Source organism: Colobus angolensis, unplaced genomic scaffold (genome assembly GCF_000951035.1).
Source record: "Colobus angolensis palliatus isolate OR3802 unplaced genomic scaffold, Cang.pa_1.0 Scaffold617, whole genome shotgun sequence".
NCBI classification, from domain to species: Eukaryota; Metazoa; Chordata; class Mammalia; order Primates; family Cercopithecidae; genus Colobus; species Colobus angolensis.
The window spans coordinates 713,423-737,260 of NW_012119788.1; the positions used below are offsets into that span (position 1 = coordinate 713,423).

The window sequence follows — 23,838 nt, forward strand, 5'->3', positions numbered from 1 at the left end:
CTTTAATTTTGGGGGGCTTCTTTTGAAATGAGATTATATTTGGTTATATACAATGCTTCTCAAGGCTTTGCAGTACAGTATCTGCAAAGGCAAATGAAAATAAACCCCTAGGAGTTCCAGTGACATGGTTCAAAGTGTCAAGGAATCTAAACCAATATTGAATCTATAAAATAATGAGGGTTTATAATAACGGTAAAACTAAGATCCTAGACAACAATAAATGCATGTTACCTAATCAGCAAATAGCCTTAAAAATGTAAAGTTTCTGTAATCTCAGCACTTTGGGAGGCCGAGACGGGTGGATCATGAGGTCAGGAGATCGAGACCATCCTGGCTAACATGGTGAAACCCCGTCTCTACTAAAAAAATACAAAAAACTAGCCGGGCGAGGTGGTGGGCGCCTGTAGTCCCAGCTACTCGGGAGGCTGGGGCAGGAGAATGGCGTAAACCTGGGAGGCGGAGCTTGCAGTCAGCTGAGATCCAGTCACTGTACTCCAGCCTGGGCGACAGAGCAAGACTCCATCTCAAAAAAAAAAATGTACAGTTTATGCATTTATTAGAAGGGGAGTTAGAATACTGATAAAATTAAACTGTATTAAGTAAAAGGTATAAGTATACAGTAAAAGCATAAAGTCAAAAATTTGAGAGTAACCATAAACATTTATAAAGAAATTATAAAACTTGCAAATCAGTAAATGGAACAAAATAAAACAAGAAAACAAAAAGCAATTTAAAAAACAGCACACAAAATCTCAACAAATAAAACAAACAGCATAAAACGAAAACAAAGCACGTAAAACTAGAACAAATAGAAAGCATGTTGCATAGTAGAAAAACAAGCATTTATATAGATCAGTATTATATAGAGCAACAAAATGTAAATTACTAAGCTCACCTGTTAAAAGAATGAGATTGTAGAAATGGATTGAAACACAAAATTCAGTTAAAATGCCTAGAACATAAAGACACAGAAAGGTTGAAAGTACAAAGTTAGAAAAAGCTGATATATCTATATTAATATCACATAAAATAGACTTCGAGATAAAAGGCAGTATTATGAGTAAAGTAAGATGTGACAGAAGATAGAAGGTTTAATTCACCAGGTATACCATTCTAAATGTTCATGGCCCAAAGAAAACAGCCTTGAAATACATAAAGAAAAACTACAGAACTATAGAGACTTGTTTCATCCTGATCATGTGAAATTTCAACAGAAATACTTCTATTAGTTTAAGTAAAACTTAAAATGTTAGTAAATATATAGATTTTAGGAAAATAAGCTGAATTTATGGGGCAAAAATTGAACCTGGAAACAAGTAAACAGAGAATGTTGATTCTTCTCACACTCACATTAAGTATTTGTAAAAATTAACTTGTGTCCTAAACCATAAAACACATCTCAACATGTATGGGGGAAAAATAGAATCACCACAGACCACATTCTCCTACCATTAGGCAATTAAGGTGGCGGTAAATAATAAAAAATGTAAACTTAAATATTTCTGAAGTTTGTAAATTTCAAAAACACATCTCTCAATTATCTATGTGCCAAAGAAGAAATTGTAATGGGAAATTGAGAAATATTTAAAAATAAATTGTAATGAAAGATCTACCTATCAATACTTGTAGAAGAGGGCCAAGGCAGAAATTATAGAAAAATTTACAGCTTTAGTATATTATTTGAAAGGAAGAAAGGCTGAAAACTAATAATCTGACATATAAATAAAAGGTTTTAGAAAGGAACAACAAAAAAGGAAAAAATAGTCCGCGCGCAGTGGCTCACGCCTATAATCCCAGCACTTTGGGAGGCTGAGGCGGGCAGATCGCGAGGTCAAAAGATCGAGACTACCCTGGCAACACGGTGAAACCCCGTCTCTACTAAAAATACAAAAAAATTAGCCGGGCGTGGTGGCGGGCGCCTGTAGTCCCAGCTACTCGGGAGGCTGAGGCAGGAGAATGGTGTTAACCCGGGAGGCGGCGGAGTTTGCAGTGAGTGGAGATCGCGCCACTGCACTCCAGCCTGGGCAACAGAGCGAGACTCCGTCTCAAAAAAAAAAAAAAAAAAGGAAAAAATAAGAACAAAAATCGTGGAAACAAAACATAAAGATAGAATTGGATCAGCAAAGGCTAAAGGCAAAAGTTGGTTCTTTGCAAGAACAAGTAAAATAAAGAGAATTTTGGAAAGGTTGATTAATGAAAAGAAACTAAACAGAAATAAACAAGACTAGAAATTGTTTAGAATAGATTTAAAAAGAGAATACTAAAAACCTTTGTGAGACTAAATTCTAAAACTTAAGTAAAATGAAAAATTCCTAGAAAAACTATAATAAATCTAAGAAGAAATAGCCTGAATCATCTAATGACAATAAAGAAGTTGAATCAATATGTTTAAATTTTCATACATAGACTAACACACACAAACATGCACACAGACACATACATATACACACAAAAATAAACCAAGGCTCAAATGGTTTTTTAGGCAAATACAAGCATACTTTAAAGGAATAGATTTCTTTAATCTGAAACAGTTTTGTTCCCCTAAGAATAAAATGAGGGGGATTATACCCCAATTCAGACTGTAAGGCAAATGTAACGAAGACACCAAACTATACAAAGACAACATGAGAAAGAAAACTCAGAAATTAATTATGTACTAAAAATTACTCATAACTAAGTTACAAGTAACTTATGAACATAGATGCAAATTTGCTAAATAAAATATTAAGAAATGAGTAGTTTAATAGTATAAAATTATTATTGTAGGTCAGGGGCAGTGGCTCACACCTGTAATCCCAGAACTTTGGGAGGCCAAGGCGGGTGGATCACCTGAGGTCAGGAGCTTGAGACCAGCCTGGCCAACGTGGTAAAACCCATCTCTATTAAAAATACAAACATTAGCTGGGCATGGTGTTGGATGCCTGTAATCCCAGCTACTCAGGACGCTGAGGCAGGAGAATCACTTGAACCCAGGAGGCAGAGGTTGCAGTGAGCGAGATCACATCACTGTACTCTGGCCTGGGTGACAAGAATGAAACTCCAAGTCAAAAAAAAAAAAATTGGTATTATTGTGAAGAAAGAGTAGAAGGAGAGAGAGAAGAAAGGGAAGTTGGAGTCAGGGAAGAAAAGGAGGAAGGGAGAAATGAATTGAAAAGAAAGAAACTCTGTACACATACACACATACACATACACAGAATTATTTGGATATGGATAGAATTGTCTGCATAGAAAATGTAATAAGGTAATTTAGATATAAGCTAAATATTCCAAAATTAATTGCATTTTTACAGTATGACAACAAACATAAAATGTGACTTTAAATATTGGTTTCATTTATAACAGCCTAAAACAGGATGTTATCGGAAAACACATTTAAGATATTAGGACATATATGGAAGAAAGTATAAAGTTTTATTTAAAGACATCAAAGAAGGGCTTAAACAACATGGTGCTATACCATATTCATGGATAAGAAGACTTTTTTTTTTTTTTTTTGAGACGGACTCTCACTCGGTTGCTGGGGCTGGAGTGCAGTGGCCGGATCTCAGCTCACTGCAAGCTCCGCCTCCCGGGCTTACGCCATTCTCCTGCCTCAGCCTCCCGAGTAGCTAGGACTACAGGCGCCCGCCACCTCACCCGGCTAGTTTTTTGCATTTTTTAGTAGAGACGGGCTTTCACCATGTTAGCCAGGATGGTCTCTATCTCCTGACCGCGTTATCCACCCGCTCCTGACCTCGTGATCTACCCGTCTCGGCCTCCCAAAGTGCTGGGATTACAGGCTTGAGCCACCGCGCCCGGCCGACTTGTTATCTTAAAGGTGATAATTTCTGCCTAAAGTAATCTATGTAATCAGTATAATTCCAAACAAATTATACCAGGGTGTTTTCAAGGAGTTTAATAATCTGATTCTAAAATTCAGTCATAGGTCCAAAATAGGCAAGATACTCCTCTAAGAAATAAGATAGAAGTATTTTCTTACTGTATATCAAGACTTACTTTAAAGTTATAGTAATTGAGACAGTATAACATTGATGTAATGTAGAAAAAACAACAGTGGAATATAAAAAAGCTTAGACACAAACCCATGCAAAATAGTTACTTGAGATATGAGAAAGGTAGTTTTACAAGTGAGAGAAGAAAAGAGGGACCATTCAATAAATGGTTTTGGGACAAATGTTTATCCATGTGTATAAAACCGTTATGCCATCAGATAAAAAACAAATTGAGTCCTTTACTCACACCATAAATATCCATGCCAAATAGATCAAAGGCTAAAATGTACAGAGCAAAACTAAAAAATTTGAGAAAATATAAAATAATATTTTCACCACCTCAGGATTTTAAAAATTACAGGAGAATGAAAACATAAATGATGGTATATTTATGCAATAGAATATCATACAGTAGTACAATATTAATAAACTACAGGTACACATAACAGGTACAAAATCAATAAACTACAGATACACATAACAACATGGTTATTTCTTTAAAATGTCTAGTTAGTGTAAAATAGTAAGTAGCAAAATACTACTTAAAGAGTGATAGACTTTGTATAAAATCTAAAAACAAGCAAGAAATTAAATAATATATTCTTTGGAGATACACGCATTTTGTGATGATTAATTTTACAAAACAAATGAAATAATAACCACAAAATTCAGATAAATGGTCACCTTGGGCATAGGAACACAAGAAGGTAATAAAGGAACATCAACAAAGTAGATGAAACAGCATGGGTTATGTCCTTTATTCTCTAGCCCGCAATTGTTTGTTGCATTATTATGCTTAATAAATTACATTTATGTTACCTATAAGTTGTGAATGTGACATAGCATTTAAAATAAAAATCTCAATCTTAAAAAGATTTGTGCTTATTATACAAAGACTAATTACAGAACTCTCCAAAAGCTAGGAGGGGGCTTATGGGGCAGAGGAGTTGGGTAAAAGGTTTAATTGGTAGTGACTTTCTTGTCACTGGAGTTATTCAAGTATAGATGAGAAAATCCTTTTAAATTAATATGAATACTTAAACTTAAGCATTAGTTGGTTGATTGAATTAACTTCCTTCCACATCTGAAAGACTATAATTCCTTGGATCAGTTGTTGAACAAACTAATTTAACTGTTCATGTTAGCCAATTTGTTAAAAATATGAAGTCCACATAAATACCGCCTTTGTCTGCCAATTCCAGAATTAGAATAAACCAGTTGCTCCCAGAAAAATCTGGGGATCAACCTTACCCCCCAAATCACTTGCTTCTGTTTGTTTCTTAATAATTTAATCACTCATTACATGGTTTTCCTTGGTAAAGCAGGGGAGAGGGAAGGAGAGGTGGGATAGGTATATATTTTTAACATTTTCATGAAGCTCAATTTTACGCAACTAATATCTAAAGATAGTATTGAAACTAATTTTAGCAGGTAATAAGTTGTGGGCAGGATCTTACAGAATACTCTGCCTTTCAATCTTCATAGATTCTAGAATTGAAAGTACAAAGCCACTTTTCTAAAATTGTTGCCAAATGTTCCTCAGATCCCTCACCATCAAGGAGAGGAATGCCAACAAAAGTGCTGGGCTGTCACCTCAGGGAACATTTAAAACTAAGTTAAAAGCATAGATTAAATAAATTCATTTATTCCAACTGCCAAAAGGCAAGGGCAATCTTCAGAGCCTGGAAATGCCAGAAGGCAGACAGGATATGCATGAGGGGGTGGATGTGCTGGCATTTACTAAATCTCCACTGGAAACATAGCCCATTTCTTAGGTCACTCAGTTCAGTCAATTATTCCTACAGATAACCCTATCAGAAGTACCTCCCACCTATGGAAATCTGCCTAGGGTTTGCTAACCCATCTGCCTGTTTCTGAATAGTGCCATTTTTGGCATAATTACAGCAAAAAAAAAAAAAAAAAAGCATCATTGAATGCAACCCAGAAGCATTGGTTTTCTCTCAGGTGGGCTGGTGGAAGAAATTGATGCTAAAGACTGAAGGTCCTGGCCCTTCACTTATTAGTACCCCTCTTAGTGATGTGTCATATTGTGTGTTGTGTCTTTTTTGGAGAAAGTCAATCACGTTATTCTGTTGAGAAGAGAATGGTGAACAGCAAGGAGACTTTTGCAATGAAATAATGCAAACTATTCCAGACATGCCTAACGGTTCTATTTGCTGTGTTCCTTAGGTCAGGGTGTAAGAAACCCAATCTTGAAGGAAAACAGAGTAGCTTATCTTGCCTGGAAGTAACCAAAAAAAAAGCATCCCTTGGTGGGTCATGTGACCCTACCAGTTCTCAAGTCAGATCTTTTCTCATAAGGGCACTGTGTGGAGCTTCTGAGATCTGTGGAGGTTTTTCTCTGCAAATGCAGGAAGAAAGCAGGTGGATGGATGTGTAATTATGGCCCTGCTCCTGGTCTCTTTGCTGGCATTCCTGAGCTTGGGCTCAGGATGTCATCATCGGATCTGTCACTGCTCTAACAGGGTTTTTCTCTGCCAAGAGAGCAAGGTGACAGAGATTCCTTCTGACCTCCCGAGGAATGCGGTTGAACTGTGAGTATCAGAGGGAGCGGGAACAACGGCATGGGTGGCATTTGTGCATTGAGTACTATTATTATTTTTACATTAGGCTGATATCTGTTAGGCTGAAATATTTCTGCCCCTTGACCGAAGTCCTGAATAAAACAACAAACTCCCCAGCCCAACCCTCCTGCCTGTGGCTTTCCAAGAATCTTAGATGAGAGTTTGTATCAGTATTTGTCAGAGAACGGCAGTGGAGAACCCAAATCCAAAGGCAAAGGGAAAAGTTTTTAGTCTTTTCAATGCATTTGCTCTTGGGTTTCATACTCTCTTTAGTGGAACCAGAAAAGGAAAATGAAGGCAAAGTAGAAACTTAGGAGACCCAGAATTGGAGGCAGAAAGGCGGCTTTGATCTAAACAGAATACACAAGTTATGTCTCCCGAGGACACTGAATCTAAAAGGCCAGAGTCTTTGTGGCTTTGAAGGCACCAGGAAATAATTCCTGAACTGAGATTCTGCTTTTAGGGGTAAAAAGGAGGTGGTAGAGAAGAGAGAGGGCATGAAGAAAGAAAGAAAGATAGGAAAGATGCAGAGAGAGGGAGAAATACAGGATAATATTTTACACAACTGGAAAAAAATGTGATTAATAATTTAGAAATTTACTTAACTATTTTAACACGAAGTAGACTCCTAGAGCTGGCCAAGAATTTAGACATCATCTCACTCTATCTTTTTATTTTGCAAATTAGGAATCTGGTGTCTGAAGAGTAAAGAGGATTTTTCAGACTCTTGTGATGAGTTGAGATGGAGCCAAAAGTAGAAATCAGGCCTTTTGACTCACAGTCTACTGTTTTGTTTTGTTTTGTTTTGTTTCCCAACCCCCGTGTCTGACTCTATTAGAGCAACAGTGAGGCAAGCCTGTTTAATTGTGCAGTTACTGCTTTCTCTGAGAACTAGCAAGTTGGGACTCAGGGATTTTAGATACCCTCTGTGTTTTTATTGCAAGGATTTTAAATAGAAGTCTGTTTCAACCTTTGTCACTTAAAGCTATGGATGATTTGCATTTAATTGAAGAAGGTGGTCATCTCTTTAGTTCACCAATTGTCATATGGACACTGAAACATGTTGGTGTTGCATTTCAGATTTTCACTCAGGGACAATGAGTTGCAGACTTGCAGACCTGGTTGATTCTGCTTGCCACATTTCTCCTTAACATCTCAAGTCTTCAGTCCTTATCGAGAGGCAGCTGCAGAGGCAGGGAAAATAACTGGCCAGCTCTGTGTTTTGGCTACACTGTCTCAGATTAGACAGCTACTCCTGACTATGCTAAAGAATGTGAAATGCACAAAGACCATCTGGTTTGTTAGGTAAATATAAGCACAGGAGAAGGCCAATGTACCTGAGCTCCTGTAAGTCATTTGCTCCTAAGCGACTTTCAATGATTACTTAATCCCTTCTGAGCCTCAAGTTCCTCATTTTTGAAGCCATTTTAATACAGCTTTCTTGGTTGAATTATCGTGAATACTAAAAGATATAGATGCCCCCTACATCCTAATTTCCACCTCTCCTGGACCTACTCCACTTCTTCCAATGTTTCTACGTAGGTCAAGCCATGCCATCCAGTTGGTAAAACAAACAGCCCCAAACAAGTTTTAATTTTAGGGTGATTCCACATTAGCCTGTCTGTTTTCTGAAATATCATTACCAGAAGAGAGATTTTCTTTTTTCATTCTGCAAAGAAAACATAGGCCAAAAAAGAGAAAGAGACGGAGAAAGAAAGGGGAAAAGAAAGAGAAAGAAAAGAAAGAAAATCCATCCCCACATCCTAAAGCTTCAGGGAGTGTATTTGTATGAATTACTATGAGAGGAGCAAGATAACAAATTTTTGAAAAAAAAGTAATGCTAACGTATTAATAACTAAAACACATCTCTGGCCAAGAGCATTTTGCAACTAAGGAAAGAGAGTATGAGGTATTGAGACAGTGTGGAAAGAGATTATGGGAGAGAATGCGATGAATAGAGCACCAGAAACAAATTTCACTTTCTTGACAGGCTAGCTCTAGGTCAATTCCTTATTTCAGTGTATGTAACAGAGGACAAAGTTGCATAAAACGAAGAAAGGGAAAGGAAGTTCTTGCCAGCTGTTGGCATTTTCCTCCGCCTAAGGAAGGAGTACAGTTGAGACCTTTAGAAGCTCTCCCAAATACCCAATCTTAAGAAGATTCTGTCGTCTGCACACTCATTGGTAGGGCTTGAGGTGGACCATCCTAGAGTTTGGCTTTGCAATCTTCCTGGAAAGGTGTACTGAGATAAGAAGAGAAATGTTGCTTTGTCTATTAGATTTTTAATAAGGAAAATTATTTGAGGTCAATGTGTTAATCACTGAAGAGCAGATAAAATGTCAAGTGAATTAGAACTCAGACATACTGTTAGAATGAAAGAGTAATTATCTTTATTTTTGCTTCCTTAAAAAGACTGAATCAAGGTTATCTACGTAAATGGCAGAAGAGGGATGAAATGGCCTGTTCAACTAAGTATCGCTAATTTACCTTACAGTCTTCCAAATTTGGGTATCAACTTTAATGATGATTACATGAGGTGTAGGTGGATGGATTATTGGACTTCATTGACTGCAATTGCTTAATCCATCAAAGCCTCATTGTTACTCATTGTTACTCAGGCTCACCAGGTGGAAAACAATTCCTACATTTTACTATGTACATTTTTATCCTATCATTCCATTCACCTTGCAGCAGTTTCATTTCATTTGATACATCTGCCAGCTATTACGAAAGACTGCTAATTTCCTATGATCTGCCCATGCTGATATTAATGCTAAAAGAACCAAAGCACCATCAACAGGCAAGTAGATTTCATTTACTAAGGGGCTCCTACTATTTGCTTTATGCACTATGTTTTGTACATACTACTTCATTAAAACTTCACCAAAAACTGCAAGTTTGGAATTATTGCTCTGTTTTTCAAATAAGACAAACCAAAGCACAAAAAAAGTTGAGTAGCTTGGGCAATTATCCCTGCAGCTCCTGGACGGCAGAGCTAGGATCCAAATTTGAGTCTTTTATATCTCCTCTGCATGCTGTGTGAAATGAACATCATCTGACTCTATACCTTTCTTATTCTGGAAAAAAAAAAAAAATAGTCCTTTCCATTTTAAACCAGAAGTCAGCTTTATGGGCTATACAATCTCTTGCAACTACTCACCTCTATCACAGTAGCAGAAAAGCAGCCATAAACAACATGTAAATGAACACGGACATGTTCCAAGAAAACTTTATTTATGAACACAGAAATTTGAATTTCATATAATTGTCATGTCACAAAAAAAGCATTATTTTGATATTTTTCAACCATGTAAAACGGTGAGAAAGACTTTTAGCTCACCGGCCATAGAAAAACATGGGGCAAGCCAAATTTGGCCCATAGACTGTGTATTGCCCACTTCTGATTTAGACTATAGCTGAGAGAATGGATTAAATATTACCAGTTTGAGTGGGGTTTAGGCAGCCTGAGGCAGCATGGCACCGTGGAGAAAGTACTAATGTATGGAGCAGGGTCACTTACGGGCAGCCTTTAGCTGGTTCTGATGAGTCAGAGATGGCAGAGTGTTTAGAATTTGAGAGACCTGAGTTTAAATCCAGGATGTTCCATTAAATTTAGCTCGGTTATCTGGACCTTTGGCTGTATAATGGAAATCACCATGTGTGCCTAACTGGCAGAGCTGCTATGAGGATTACATGAGACAATGTGGGTAAAACACTTTGCACAATGTCTCTCATGTTGTTATTATTGATGATAATGTTGCTCTCAACTGTAAAATATTAGGCAAAAATTATCTACCACAGAGGGCTTTCGTGAGGACCAAGTCAGTCAAGAGATGTGAGACTGATTTGGAAAATTGATATAAAGATCTTTGTAACTCTGAGGTAGTTTACAACCTCCTGTTTGTTTAAGAATAATCTCCTCCCAGTGTACATAGCACTTAGTCTCCATGGACTTACTTTCTGGGTAAGAAAATGTGTCCCTTAATGCTGTCCATATTTGCCAAGAACTCACAGAGCAGGTTCATTCTGACCATAGTGAAAGGAATTTTGGTTTCTGACTTATCCTAGAAACTCAGCTTCACCTAGAGGCAGTCAGTGGATCTAGAAAAGTGCCTTTGATCTTACTTTACTCTTCCTGGAGTTAGAATTCCTAAGGAGAATGCAAACACCCATTCTACATCTGAAATTTGAAGTCTAAGCAACAGTATGGACGCAATGATGTTTTTCTTCAGCGGGGTCAGATGATTATAATACTAAAGAAGAAAAGCTCATTCCTGTCTTAAGGAAACCTGTCCTGGGATTATATTATAGGCTGCCTGTGTTAAACCTTGTCCTCATAGCAAGTTCCCATATCTCATTGCAATCTCATTTCACTAGCATTTACTTCTAATTATCAAATTATCTTTTCCTCTTTTCATTTTCTTTCTTTGCCTTACATTCCTTATTTTCTTGTCCTGGTTTAGATCTCCATATTCCATAACCACAGATTATTATTAAGAATTTTAAAGTGCATCTAGGTTAGTCTTTAATAGGTCCTTAGTTCTTAGGGATGTATCAATTGTGTACGAAAAGGGTAGCCTTTGCTATACCAAGGCGTTCTGTGATGTCTAAGAGTGAAACAGAGTTTTTGATGTTTGCAAACTGAGTCACTTTTCTAAGAGCATTCTGAGGATTAACATTCCACAGAGCACACTTTGGGAAAGGCTGGTCTATCCAACCCCAGCCATCAGGATAAATTCCTTCTAAAGTCTAAACCACAACCCAGGCCTCTTGACTCTCAAATTCAGTGCTCAATATCACAGCTAGAAAAGGACCCTTGGATGGGTTTTTATTGCTTTGTGCCTGAGAAGTAGGTATTTAAAAGTGTGCTGTGTTCTCATGAAGGAGATGGTTCTGAAGTACAGACTGTCGGTAACCATGAGGTAACTAGGTATTACCTGTTCTGAGGTAAAGAAAGAGAAGATCAAACAATGGATTACAGAACTATGAAAACCATTCCTAACTTCCTCATTTGTTGAATGTTGACAGTTTACTTCTCCTCAACATATAGGTTTCAAACTTTTCTGGTCACCCATCTAATCAGTTTATAAGCTCCTTTCATATTTCTGCTACTAATAGTAATATTCTTTTTTAAAAAAATTGTCATCATCTTTGCTTGGGTCCTGACAATCTAAATCCTGGGTTATATAATTACTTCTTAATTTATCTCTTTCTTATCAGTCCCTCTTGTCTCCAAACTAGCCTGCACACTGTCATTCTATTTTCTCCATAAAACATCACTGCCACCATGTTGTGATTTCCCAGTTCAAAATCATTCAATAGCTCATCTTTCTGACTTTATCTCTCTTTATTCTTCAGCAGGAGCCTACTCCACAAGGCTGATATGGTCTTGTTCTCAAGCATACTTTGTGCATTTCTACCTCTCTGTGTCTTTACGTTATGCCTCGTTTGTACTATTCTCAGTTTATTCTTTGTCTCTTGAAATTCAACCTACTTATTATAATCTTGCTCAAAGGTTGCCACTTTCATGAAGTCTTCCTTTACCACTCTGTCTTTATTTAAGCTTGCTTTCATTCAAACACTGGTGCAGTTCATTTCACACTTAATCTTGCCTTTCATTTAATTTTTCATGTGTGCCATATTTCCTCAACTGTAGTGAAAATGTCCTTTAAACACCTTAGTGTGTCTGGTTCAATATGATGCGTATTCTGGACCCTCAATTACAGGTAGAACAAATGATTCGATAAATCAGGAGGAATTACATCTGTTTACTTGCTCTGCTCCTCAGTATTGAATAAAAGATTCTTATAAAAGATGATTATTGCTTTCTCCTGCAGTGAACTAGTATAAGATTTGATAGCTTTCTTATTTTCCTTGCTTTTTTATGTGTTTGTTTTAAGAAAATTCCTGTGTGTCATTCCAGAATCCATTAATTTATACAGAAAGAAACCTTGACTAGAAACAAGGTCTACTAAGTTAAAAGTTGAATATTCTATACTCTAGGCACATCATTCAATTCTCTTGACTTATGTAATAATACGTGCCTCTCCATACCTAACAAAAATATTGAAAAGAGGATAGTGATTTTGCCCAAACAAAATCACTTTAAACCAGACAGAAATGTTCAAAAAATATAATTTTTGCCAATTAAGGTCATATTCTAGACCCTGAATTTTAAGTTTTCTATATTCCTCAGTTGTACTTTTATTGCTGCAGTTCTGTCTTATTATCAAAACTGAACATCCCACTGTGCAAATTGCCCTGAGTGCCCATGTTTGGAGTCTCCTATAGCCTTGTTTAGATACTTCTTTGACAGAAACAAACAGCACAACGTTCACACTAATATATACATAATTCTTTCTCTTGACATAAAATCCTGCACCTACTTTTGTGAGAAATGATATGTCTATGTCCAACATTTGGAATTTAATTGGACTGGGGGAAAGGGAGGTTTATATTCCCTGCAGAAGAGTTAAAAAAAAAAAAAAACGACTAAAGGAACAGCTATAGAATGCAGCACCTTGAAAGAGAAAAAGTGGAAATTACATTGCAGGGAAAGAATCCTTTAAAGTAGAAGATGAAGTCTATCCTGAGAATTGGCTAACAGCTATAATTTACAGAGTCATTATTAGCAATTGAAGAGTAGGGGTTTGATAGCGGAGAACTGCACTTGCTTGGTAATGATAAAACCCCCTTGTTTACCTAAAGGTGCAAGCTATCCTTCCTCACCCAAGTCCTCTACTATAAGAAACCTATGCTTCAAAAGTAGGACATTGTGGCAGCAAATGGGAAATTCATTTAACTTTTGATTATCTTTCTCCAAAGCCACTAATTGGGTTATCTAGTCACTGTGGTTGATTGGACTATACTTTTTCTTTAGGCTCTTAGATTTAGAGTCTCCAATTTAGCTTTGTTTAGACTAGATTTTAGCTTATATAGCCCACAAGGTCAGCTAGGAAAGAGAGTAATTATTTTTAATTGCCTAGGATCTGATTATAATGAGATATGGATGTTTGTTCTTAATCTGACCTCTCCCTGGAGTATCTCAGAGCATGTTTTGTATCTCTGACCTGAACATGCCATTACCTTGTTCTTTCGTATGAAATAGGCTGGCTGATCTGAAAATCTTCAAACGATACGCAAAATAAGATTTGAATAAAGCAGCCAAACCCGTGCTACGCCCTTGAATTCAATTATACTTTTAGTCTTCAGAGTGACATGAGTTCTTTTTTTCATCTCGTCTCTCATACCTTTTTCAGCAAGAGCCAACATAGAGTTACCACAGAGTCCTGTGTCAGAAACCATGAAGAATGCCAGCTGAGCCCATTTTTGTATCTTTCTAATGGCAAGCTTGATGAAAACCTCTGAGAAATAGGGACCTCAAAAGTTTAACTGTTTCGATGAAATGGAAAAATCAACAAATTGAGGATATTGAGAGAAAATTCATCAAAAGTTTCATCAAACTTGATGAAAGTTTTATGTAAAATGATGCTGAGATTTTTTCAATTCTCAGATGCTTTGATTTTACAAGTATCTTCAGGCACCAAACTTCCCCAAACCAATAGGCTTTCCCTAGGCATCAGATTCCGGCGGCTGTGTAATCCTTATGCTCCTCTCATCTCGCTTGTGGGATTTAGGGAGTAAGCATGTTTCCCTTGGGCTGAATAGTTCTGTTATTTTGAGATGCAGCATGGAAAACCCCCACACAAACATCTCTCTCTCTTGATATTTTTTATTTGTTGAGGGGTTTTAAACAAAGAATTTATGAGGGATCCTATCTCCAGCAATGATTTCATAACTAAATAGGGGCTGACAGGTCTCTGAGCACTGAATCCCTCCTGAATTCTCTTGGAATAAGGACACAAGAAAGAAAGGCCCCTTATATGAAAGGGCCACACCCTTGAGCACTAGACTTTCTGAAGTGGCTTCAGTTTCAAATATTCTGTCACCTTTAAGAAAGTCTACAAAATTTTGGTTCGTAAGGTAGGATTACATCCCTAGAAAATGGCATTGCCTCTTGTGGTTCCTCATCGTCTCGCAATAGTAGCCTCTGAATTGGTCTCTGAGCTTTCTTTCCATCTTCTTCCCTCCCAGATCCCTGCTCTGAGATCTTGTCCTGGTTTAATTCGTCTGTGGGCACCAATGCCCAAATTCAGAACAAAAATCCAAAATCACAAGTTTGGCATTAAGATCCTCTGTATTTTGGCCTCACATTAACTCTTCTGTCTCATCTCTTCTCTTCCATCCTCTCAACCCTATGCTCTATGTGCTATTTTCTACTCGTCAGCTTCCAAATATGTTTTATATTCCCCTACTCAAGTACTATTTTCTCCAGCCTGAATACATTCTCCTACTCCAATATTACTCACCTTTGAGACCAAAGAAAAGATGCTATTTTTCATGAAGTTTTCTTTAAACAGCAAATATTTATTAATTATATATGTGCAAGGGTCGATATTAGGTACTGGAGAGAAAAGAATCAATAGGAAAGGCAAGATCCCTGTCCTCATGAAGTTGCTAAAAAAGAAGAATTCAAACAAGCAATGACAATGTTTTTCCTTGCTCTTACTCGCAACTATCAGTATCTCTCTCAGAACTCAGAATAGTCATTGTCAAAATCACTAATTTGACAACTAATTGCATGTTGCTTTGTGCCATCTGAAATCATAGATTGTGAGAGCTAGAAGAAATGGATACCTGCCTGCGTGATGCCAGAAGAGAGGTGATGAGAAGAGAGCCACTGGCCCATCCTATCTAGATTTGCCCTCTTGACCACCCTGGGATGATTTCAGGGACTATACAAAGCCACTTTCAAAATACTCCGTTGCTTTAAAGATAGCAAACCCTTGCTTTATTTTACAGGAAGGACACAGACCTGAACTAAAATATAATGAACAATCAGCAAATTAATGATAGGGTTCAATGGAAATATGTCCAAATATTTAAGTTTGACTAGAAGTTTACAAATTGTCAAAATACAAGAGAGTGAATCTTTTCAGTTTGGATAAAAGAAGTTAACACAGAAGATAGAAAAGAGCACCAAAGGAATACGTAGGCTGCATTGTTTTGCCAACTTCACTGTTTTTCCAAAACTGCTCGTATTCATAAATACTATTTTACGTCTGTTGGGTAAAAGTTTACCTGTCAATGGGCTGTGTATGCCAGCTTCCCCCAAAGCAGCTGGGATAATCTTGAATCTAGTAAAAGACCAGAGCTAATCTTAACAAAGCCCATAGCCCTCCAAAAATGACACCCCTTAAGAAATTCTGCTTTGGCATAAGGGAGACAGTAATAAGGAATTACAGAATGCTCTTGAACTTATAAGTAATTTCCTTGTCCTTTAAATTTCAAACTATTTGGCATGGTTATGTTAGCTTTAGGATAGAAAAACAAATTAAATGCAAAAGAATGATCACTGTCCACCATCAGATCACAGCCTGAGCAGTTATCCACAGTCAGCACCAAACCCTTGCCACTACCATGTACCCGTCAAGGCTAATTTCTCGTCAGGGCAGGAAAGGAAGAAACCTTCATGTAATTTCTGTTTGTTTTGTGGGCAAGCAGTGTAGCATTTCTGTCAGTAAATACGCTGGAGACTACAGTAGAAAATGCAACAAGAAACATTGTTTTAAGTTAGAAAACAAACTGGAAAAGCAATGAAAGAAAATATGACAGTTATGATGAACACCAAAGAGGTCATCTGGAATCCAGTAGCAAAATTGCTTATCAGGCCCCCGATTGTGAAAATCTGCTGAACTCCTTTAATAAGAACACACAGTCTTGGAATGGCATCTCATTCCCCCAAACAAATACTAGAAATACGGGGAAAGAAGCACAAACAGTTATGCTAGTCAGATAGGAAAATTACAAGGTGGCTCTGGAAGCAAATGTTTGGGGTAAGATTCTGGAGGAAGAAGAGCAACAAGAGCAGCAGCAGCAGATGTAAGAACCTCAGTCAAAGAAACAGCTAGGCTGTTTGTCGGGGAATTGCTGCATCAAAATCTTTACGTCTTGACTGGGGCTGGTTGAATTTCCTGGAGAAAATTCTTCCAAACTCCTACTGGAGGATAAAGTCCTGACTACCAGCATTCTGGTGACTGGGAAAAGGGCTAGGGTCTCAGCAGCCAGCAGTCGTAAGTGGTATCTGGCATCCTCAAGTCCAGAAACTCCCTGTTTTATGCTCCCTAAAAAATAAATCTTTGGGGTGTTGCTCGGGTGGGTAGGGGCACTCTCCTGACTGTTCTGAGGGGAAAGTCTGGCTGCCTCTTAAATATACTTTCCACCAATCCTCTTTATTTTATCCATTTTACCCGATTTCCACCCCTGCCCCACTCCTAGAGATACCAGTGCCTCCAAACCCTGAGTGTTTTAGGGATGGTGCAGTATAAATCACTTTGGCTTCCATTTTCTAGAGTCTACCAAGTAACACTTCTCAAACTTTAATGTGCTTGCAAAGCAGAGGAATATATTGTGAAATGCATATTTTAATTCAGTTTTCTGGGATGCTGTCAGTACTAGTTCCAGAACCACATTTCTCCCTCTTTGCAAACTGAAAATTTTCTTGCTCTTGTTCTTCTGTCCTTGTTGCTTTATTCATTTAAAAACCAAATTCTCTTAATGTCTTCTCAATGGGGTTTCAGGAGGAAACAAATAGTTGTTTGTTTAATATGTCATTTCTACCCAGGAATTCCTGTTCATTATTCACCCACTCAATCTGGCTCTGTCTCCATGGTTCCACTGACCTGAAAATTCTTCTTGTCACAGGTACCAATAAATTTCTCTTTATCTTCCATATGTTTTATACGGTGATTATATCACATTTTACAACCTTGAATATAAGAGGAAAGGGCTCAATTCATATGACAGATTCTGTGGTCACTTCTCTGTTCACATGTTATACACCTCTCAGGAACACTCCGCGCAGTGACCATTCGAATACTTGACACACGTTTCTCTTTTGACTTTCAGTTTCTGTGATTCCACACTAGTTTTTTTCCTATAGCTGAGGCGAAACTTTGATCTCCTCTGCTAAGTTCTCTATTGCTTCTCAGCCTCTAAATGTTGGAGTTCCCAGGCTTCATCCTGGACCTTCTTCTGTCGTGCATCTGTTCTCTCTGTATGGTGAGCTCATCCAGACAGTTTTAAATATCACCTACATCCAGAATATGTGTGCCATTTCTGACTGCCTTATGGAGCCCAAGACATGTAATATTCAACTGAAACCTTGACTTCTCTACTTGACACTTTTACAAGCATCTCAAAACCAACAAATAGAAAACAGTACACTTAATTGCCTCCCCTCAAGCCCCACAGAATCTCTTCTCCCAGCCTTCATCATCTGTATAAATGCACATGTCACCAAACTCTCACTCCCAAATCCAATCCATCAACAGATGCTGGGGATTTGACACAAAAAATGTAGCTCCAAAGTCCCCGCTTATCTGTATCTCCCCTACCACCACTCTAGCTTAATTCACCATCATCCCTCACCTGGGCTGCTGCAATGTCCCCTACCTTTTCCATTCCCTTGTTTCTCTTGAATTAACAGTCTATACCCTATGCAGCAGCTAGAGAGACATTTCAAAGGCATATGACATCCAATTACATAGAACTTCATTTAGAATAAAATTTATTACACTCGTGTTTTGTGACTGCCTACTATGACAAGCACTGTTTGAAGTGCTAGAGAGTCAGCAGCGAACAAAATAGACAAAATATCTTTCCTTTTGGAGTTAATGTGCTTTGCCATGACTACAAGGCACCCCAGGATTTGACTTCTTCCTGTCACCCTGGACCCCTTTCTACTCTTCTGAAACACTGGCTCTTTCCTACCTCAGATCTATTTTTCTCTCTCCTCTTCACATCTTTCATGATGAGATGACACAAGATGACTTTTCATCTTTTCAGTCTCTACCCAAATGCCACCTCCTTAGAAAGGTCTTTCTGACCACTCCACTGTAATAGCACATCCCATTGCTCTAGCATATGACACTTTTATTTCTTTCATAAACTTACTACAACATGAATGTTTTCATTTCTTTACTTTCCTCCCCACCACTAGAAACTAGAACTAAAGTTGAATGATGGCAAAGATTTCAACATGTTGAATAGTCCCTGGCACAGAGTAAACACTCAATATATACATGAGTTGAAAGAATAAATGAAAGGGCTTCTCAAGCACATAATAACTAGAAGGAAGGACTGAATGTAACAAACGTCTACTAAGCCTTACTGTGCCACTATGCTGCATGCCACCTATAGCATCTTGCCCAACAATTTTGCACTGTAGCTATTACTGTCCCTAGTTTGGAAACAAGGAAAATAAAATTTAAGAAATAAATAAAATAAGAAAATAAAATTTAGCCCAAAGTCACTCAGCTTCTCAGTATCAGAATTGAAATTGACATCTCTTATATACCTGATTTTAACATGCCTGTTCTTTGTATGAACAGGAAAAAAAGAGACAGTGGACCTCTTTTTACTCTGAACTCCTAAAGTAAAAGTCTAAACTCTTCATCTGAGCACCTACATCTGCTGGACTTAAAATGCTGGACTCATCTTTAATATAGAACTTACGTATTATTTTGTCTCCCATATAGAGTAAGCTGAAGATTAGCACTGCACTCTTCTCCTGCACTCAGCCAGGGTTGGCGACATAGTTTGGATGTGTGTCCCCTCTAAATCTCACATCGATATGTAATCCCCATTGTTGGAGGTGGGGTCTGGTGGGAGGTATTTGGGTCATGGGAGTGGATCCTTCATGGCTTGGTGCTGTTCTCTTGATAGTGAGTGACTTCTCATGAACTTGGGTTGTTGTAGTGTGGTATCTCCCTGTTACCTTGCTCCTGCTCTGCCATGTGAGATTCCTGTTCCTCCTTCAACTTTCATTATGAGTAAAAGCTCCCTGAGGCCTCTGCAGAAGCCAAGCAGATGCCAGCACCACACACTTCCTGTATAGTCTGCAGAACCATGAACCAATTAAACATCTTTTCTGTATAAATTACAGTCTCAGGTATTTTTTAATAGCAATGCAAGAACAGCCTAACACAGATGGGTATGAGTAACTACTCCATGAGGAGGAGAGAGAAAGAATCAATGGGGTTGTGAATAAATAGAAGGACTAAAAAGGAAATGCAATGACAATTTCCAGAAATAAATTACAAAGTAATCAAAAGCTGGCTAATGTCAAGGAGCTGTTTGAACAATATGCATGCATATCTATAGAGTGGGTGGTAGACAGGGCTGGCTCCAACTTTATTTTGCCTTGTACACATTTCTTAAGAAGATGGTGCCCAGAAGTAGTTGACTCTCAGCAGGTTGAGTAGCTGATCTTCTGCAGATGTAGAGGTGTAGCAGAAGTGAACGCCATGTGAAAATGGAGTACTTAATGGAGGCTCAGGAATCACTGTAAATACTCTCTAAATACTCCTCACTGAATTAGATGAACCTTGATGATGGTATTTTAAAAATTTCGTAGAGTTCAGGAAAAAAAAATTATTGATCTATTGACCTATCATGACCTCATAGCCTTTTCTAAGATTTATCTCTAGATATGGGGAACTGTACCTTTGTTTTCTCATTTTAGATCTTGTATTAGACCGTTCTTATTTTTTTCTTTTTTTTTTTCTTTTTTTTTTTGAGGTGGAGTCTCGCTCTGTTGCCCAGGCTGGATGTAGTACAATGGTGTGATCTCGGCTCACTGCAACCTCCGCCTCCTGGGTTCAAGTGATTCTCCTGCCTCAGTCTCTTGGGTGGCTGGGATTACAGGCATGCACCACCATGCCTGGCTAATTTTTCTAGTATTAGATCATTCTTGCAGTATGTAATAAATACCTGAGACTGGGTAATTTATGATGAAAAGAGGTTGAATTGGCTCATAGTTCAGCAGGCTGTGCAGGAAGCATAGGGCTGACATCACTCAGTTTCTGGGAAGACCTCAGGTAGCTTTTATTCATGACAGAAAACCAAGTGGGAGCTTATACGTCACATGGCAAAAGCAGGAGCAAGAGAGAGAATGGGTTGGGGATGGGGGTGCAGGGGAAAGGCCACACACTTTCAAACAACCAGATTTGTGTGAACTCGAGCCAATAGCTCACTTATCACCAAGGGGATGACCCAAGCCATTCATGAGGGATCCACCTCCATAACCCAAACACCTCCCACCAGGCCCTATCTCCAAAATTGGGGATTACATTTTAACATGAGAGTTGGATAGGGATGAATATTCAAACTACGTCAGATGTGATGTACTATTTAGTTCAAAGCTGCCCTAACAAATCCATAGTTCCCTACGTAGTACAACCTGAGAAGCACTAAGCTGGCTCAGCTGCCCCCAAATATATCCTCTGCTACTTGTCACAATACCACCATTAGTAAATCAATAGTTGGAGCCTTAAAGATTGCCCTAATTTCAAATACTCTGCATTTAAAACATAAAATTTCTTGGGGCCGGGTACAATGGCTCACTCCTGTAATCCCAGCACTTTGGGAGGCCAAGGTGGGCGGATCACGAGGTCAGGAGATCGAGACAATCCTGGCTAACACGGTGAAACCCTGTCTGTACTAAAAAATACAAAAAATTAGGTGGGTGTGGTGGGAGGCACCTGTAGTCCCAGCTACTCGGGAGGCTGAGGCAGGAGAATGGCGTGAACTTGGGAGACAGAGCTTGCAGTGAGCCAAGATCGCGCCACTGTACTCCAGACTGGGCGACAGAGTGAGACACCGTCTCAAAAAAAAAAAAAAAAAAAAAAAAACTCTTGTAAGTTAAAAATGTTTTAGCATTTAAAGACTGACACTTTAGCATTTCTCCAAGTATATGCCTCACAACCCTAATTTCATGACACTCCATAAAAAGTAAATTTTTAAAAGGTCTTCCATGGTCAGCTTGGTTTGGAAAATGCTGCATGCTATACCCTCATTCTAGAGATTCACATGCACATACATATTAAAGGCTCTCAGAGGCAGTCCAACTGTGTATAACTCATAAGTATTCTACCTTCCACACTTCAGGAAACTCTGATTTAGTGAAATGTAGCTAACTGAAAATAGGCTTTGGCAAAATGGTCTCCATATACATCCAAAGGAACTGAAGGATTGAGAAAGGTACTATATACAATCCAAAATAGATGGTAGACACCAAAATCCCTTTTTAAAGTTCTATGTGGGCCAAGTCTCCTGTGAAAATCTGCATTGTTCTTCAAATTAGAAAACTTTGCCAGATGAGCTTGAGACAGTATATACTACCCCCTTCCCCTTGTTTTAGAAATGAAAAATGAAGCCCAGTGAAAGGAAATGATTTGTCTAAGATCTTGTGGGTAGTTAAATGTATTGTTTGTCCTTTCTTGCCAAAGCCAACAATTTTAAGCTTGCTATTGCACAGACGACCTCCCACTACCACCATTATCTCATACCCTACACACCCAAGGGAACACCTTCCAGATACTATGTGCATTAGAATTCCACTGGTATTTTGTTTTACTTTTGCATTGTTTAAAAAAAAATAGCTTTGAGATATAATTCACATATAATACAATCTTCTCATTTAAAGTGTGCATTTCAATGGCTTTTCGTATATTCACAAATATGTGCGACCATCACCATTGATGGTGTCAACTTTAAAACATTTTTATCAGACATAGAAAATGTAAAGAGAAACCCATACATGTTAGCTATCATCCTTCTTCCTACCCATCCTCCATTCATTCCTGAGCAAGCACTTTCTGTCTACTTTCTGTCTCTCTATATTTCTCTATTCTGGACTTTCATATGAGTAGGATCATACAATATGAAGTCTTTTGTTACTGTCTTCTTTCACTTAGCATAATATTTTCGAGGTTCATTCAAATTATAATGTATCAGTTCTCTACTATTTTAAGGGTCGAAAAATATTTAATTGTATGGATATGCCACATTTCGTTTGTCTATTCATCTGTTGATGGACCTTTGGGTTGTTTTCACTTTGGGGCTATTATGAATGATGCTGTTTTAAACATTTGTGTACAAGTTTTAGTGTTGACATATGTTTTCAGTTTTGTTGGTATATACCTAGGAGTACACTAGCTGAGTCATGTTTAATCCTAATTTAGGGTATCACTAGGCTATTTTTCCGAAGTGGCTGAGCCATTTTACATTCCCACGAACAGTGTATGAGGTTTACTATTTTTTCACATCATTATAATTGCTTAATATCTGACTTCTTGATTCCAGCAATCCTCTTGAGTATAAAGTGCTATCTCACTGTGGTTTTTATTTGTCTTTCCCTGATGACTAATGATGCCAAGCATCTTTTCATGTGCTTATTGGACATTTATATCTCTTCCCTAAATGTCTATTAGATATAAATCCCTTATCACATGTATAATTTACAAATATTTTTGTCCTATTATGTGAGCCTTTTCACTTTTTTGAAGGTATCCTTTGAAGCATAAAGGTTTTAAATTTTGATAATATTCAATGTGTTTTTTTCATTCTATTGTTTGTGCTATTGGCGTCATATCCAATAATCCTTTGCCAAATCCAAGATTAAGAAGATTTATATCTTTGTGGATTCTTCTGGAAGTTGTATAATTTTAGCTCTTACATGTGGGTCTTTTCTCCATTTTTAGTTAATTTTTGTATATGATACTTGGTAAGTATCCAACTTCAATCTTGCATGTGAATATTTAATTGTCCCTTACTAAACAATTGGGAACCGTGTTGCAAATCAGTTGAAGATAGATATATGAGTTTATTTCTAGACTCTCATCATTTCTATTCCATTTACTTACATATTTATCCTTGTGTCAGTATCACACTGTCTTCATTACTATTTCTTTCTAATAAGATTTGAAGTCAGAAAGTACAATCCTCCAACTTTCTTCTCCTTCAGGATGGTAGCTATTTAAAGTCTCTTGAAATTCCAGATATATTTTAGAATCAGCCTGTCAATTTCTACAAAGAAATCAACTGGGATACTAACAGGGATTGCATTGAACCTATAGACTAGTTTAGGGAGTATTGCCATCTTAACAATATTAAGTCTTCTGACCTATGAATATGTAATATTTTCCCATCTATTTTAATTTTTTTCAAGGATTATTTTATAGTTTTCAGTATACAAGTTTTGCACTTCTTTTGTTAAACCTATTCCTAAGCTCATTTTTCATAATACTATCGTGAATGAATTTTTTCTCTTATTTTTAATTTGTTCTTCACAAGTAAAGAGAACTACAATTGATTTTGGTATATTGATTTTGTATCCTGGAGACTTGCTGAACTCATTT

General features: G+C 37.7%; 1 protein-coding gene across 1 annotated transcript in view; it reads left to right on the forward strand.

Moving 5' to 3' along the window:
• Positions 1 to 6,285: 6,285 nt before the first annotated feature.
• The window catches only part of LOC105527342 (follicle-stimulating hormone receptor-like), a 149,995-nt gene continuing 132,442 nt past the window's right edge, over positions 6,286 to 23,838 (forward strand). The window contains exon 1 of the mRNA XM_011963631.1: positions 6,286 to 6,547. Within this exon, the coding sequence (XP_011819021.1) occupies positions 6,396 to 6,547 (152 nt within the window). The 5' untranslated portion in view covers positions 6,286 to 6,395. The remainder of the gene's footprint in view (positions 6,548 to 23,838) is intronic.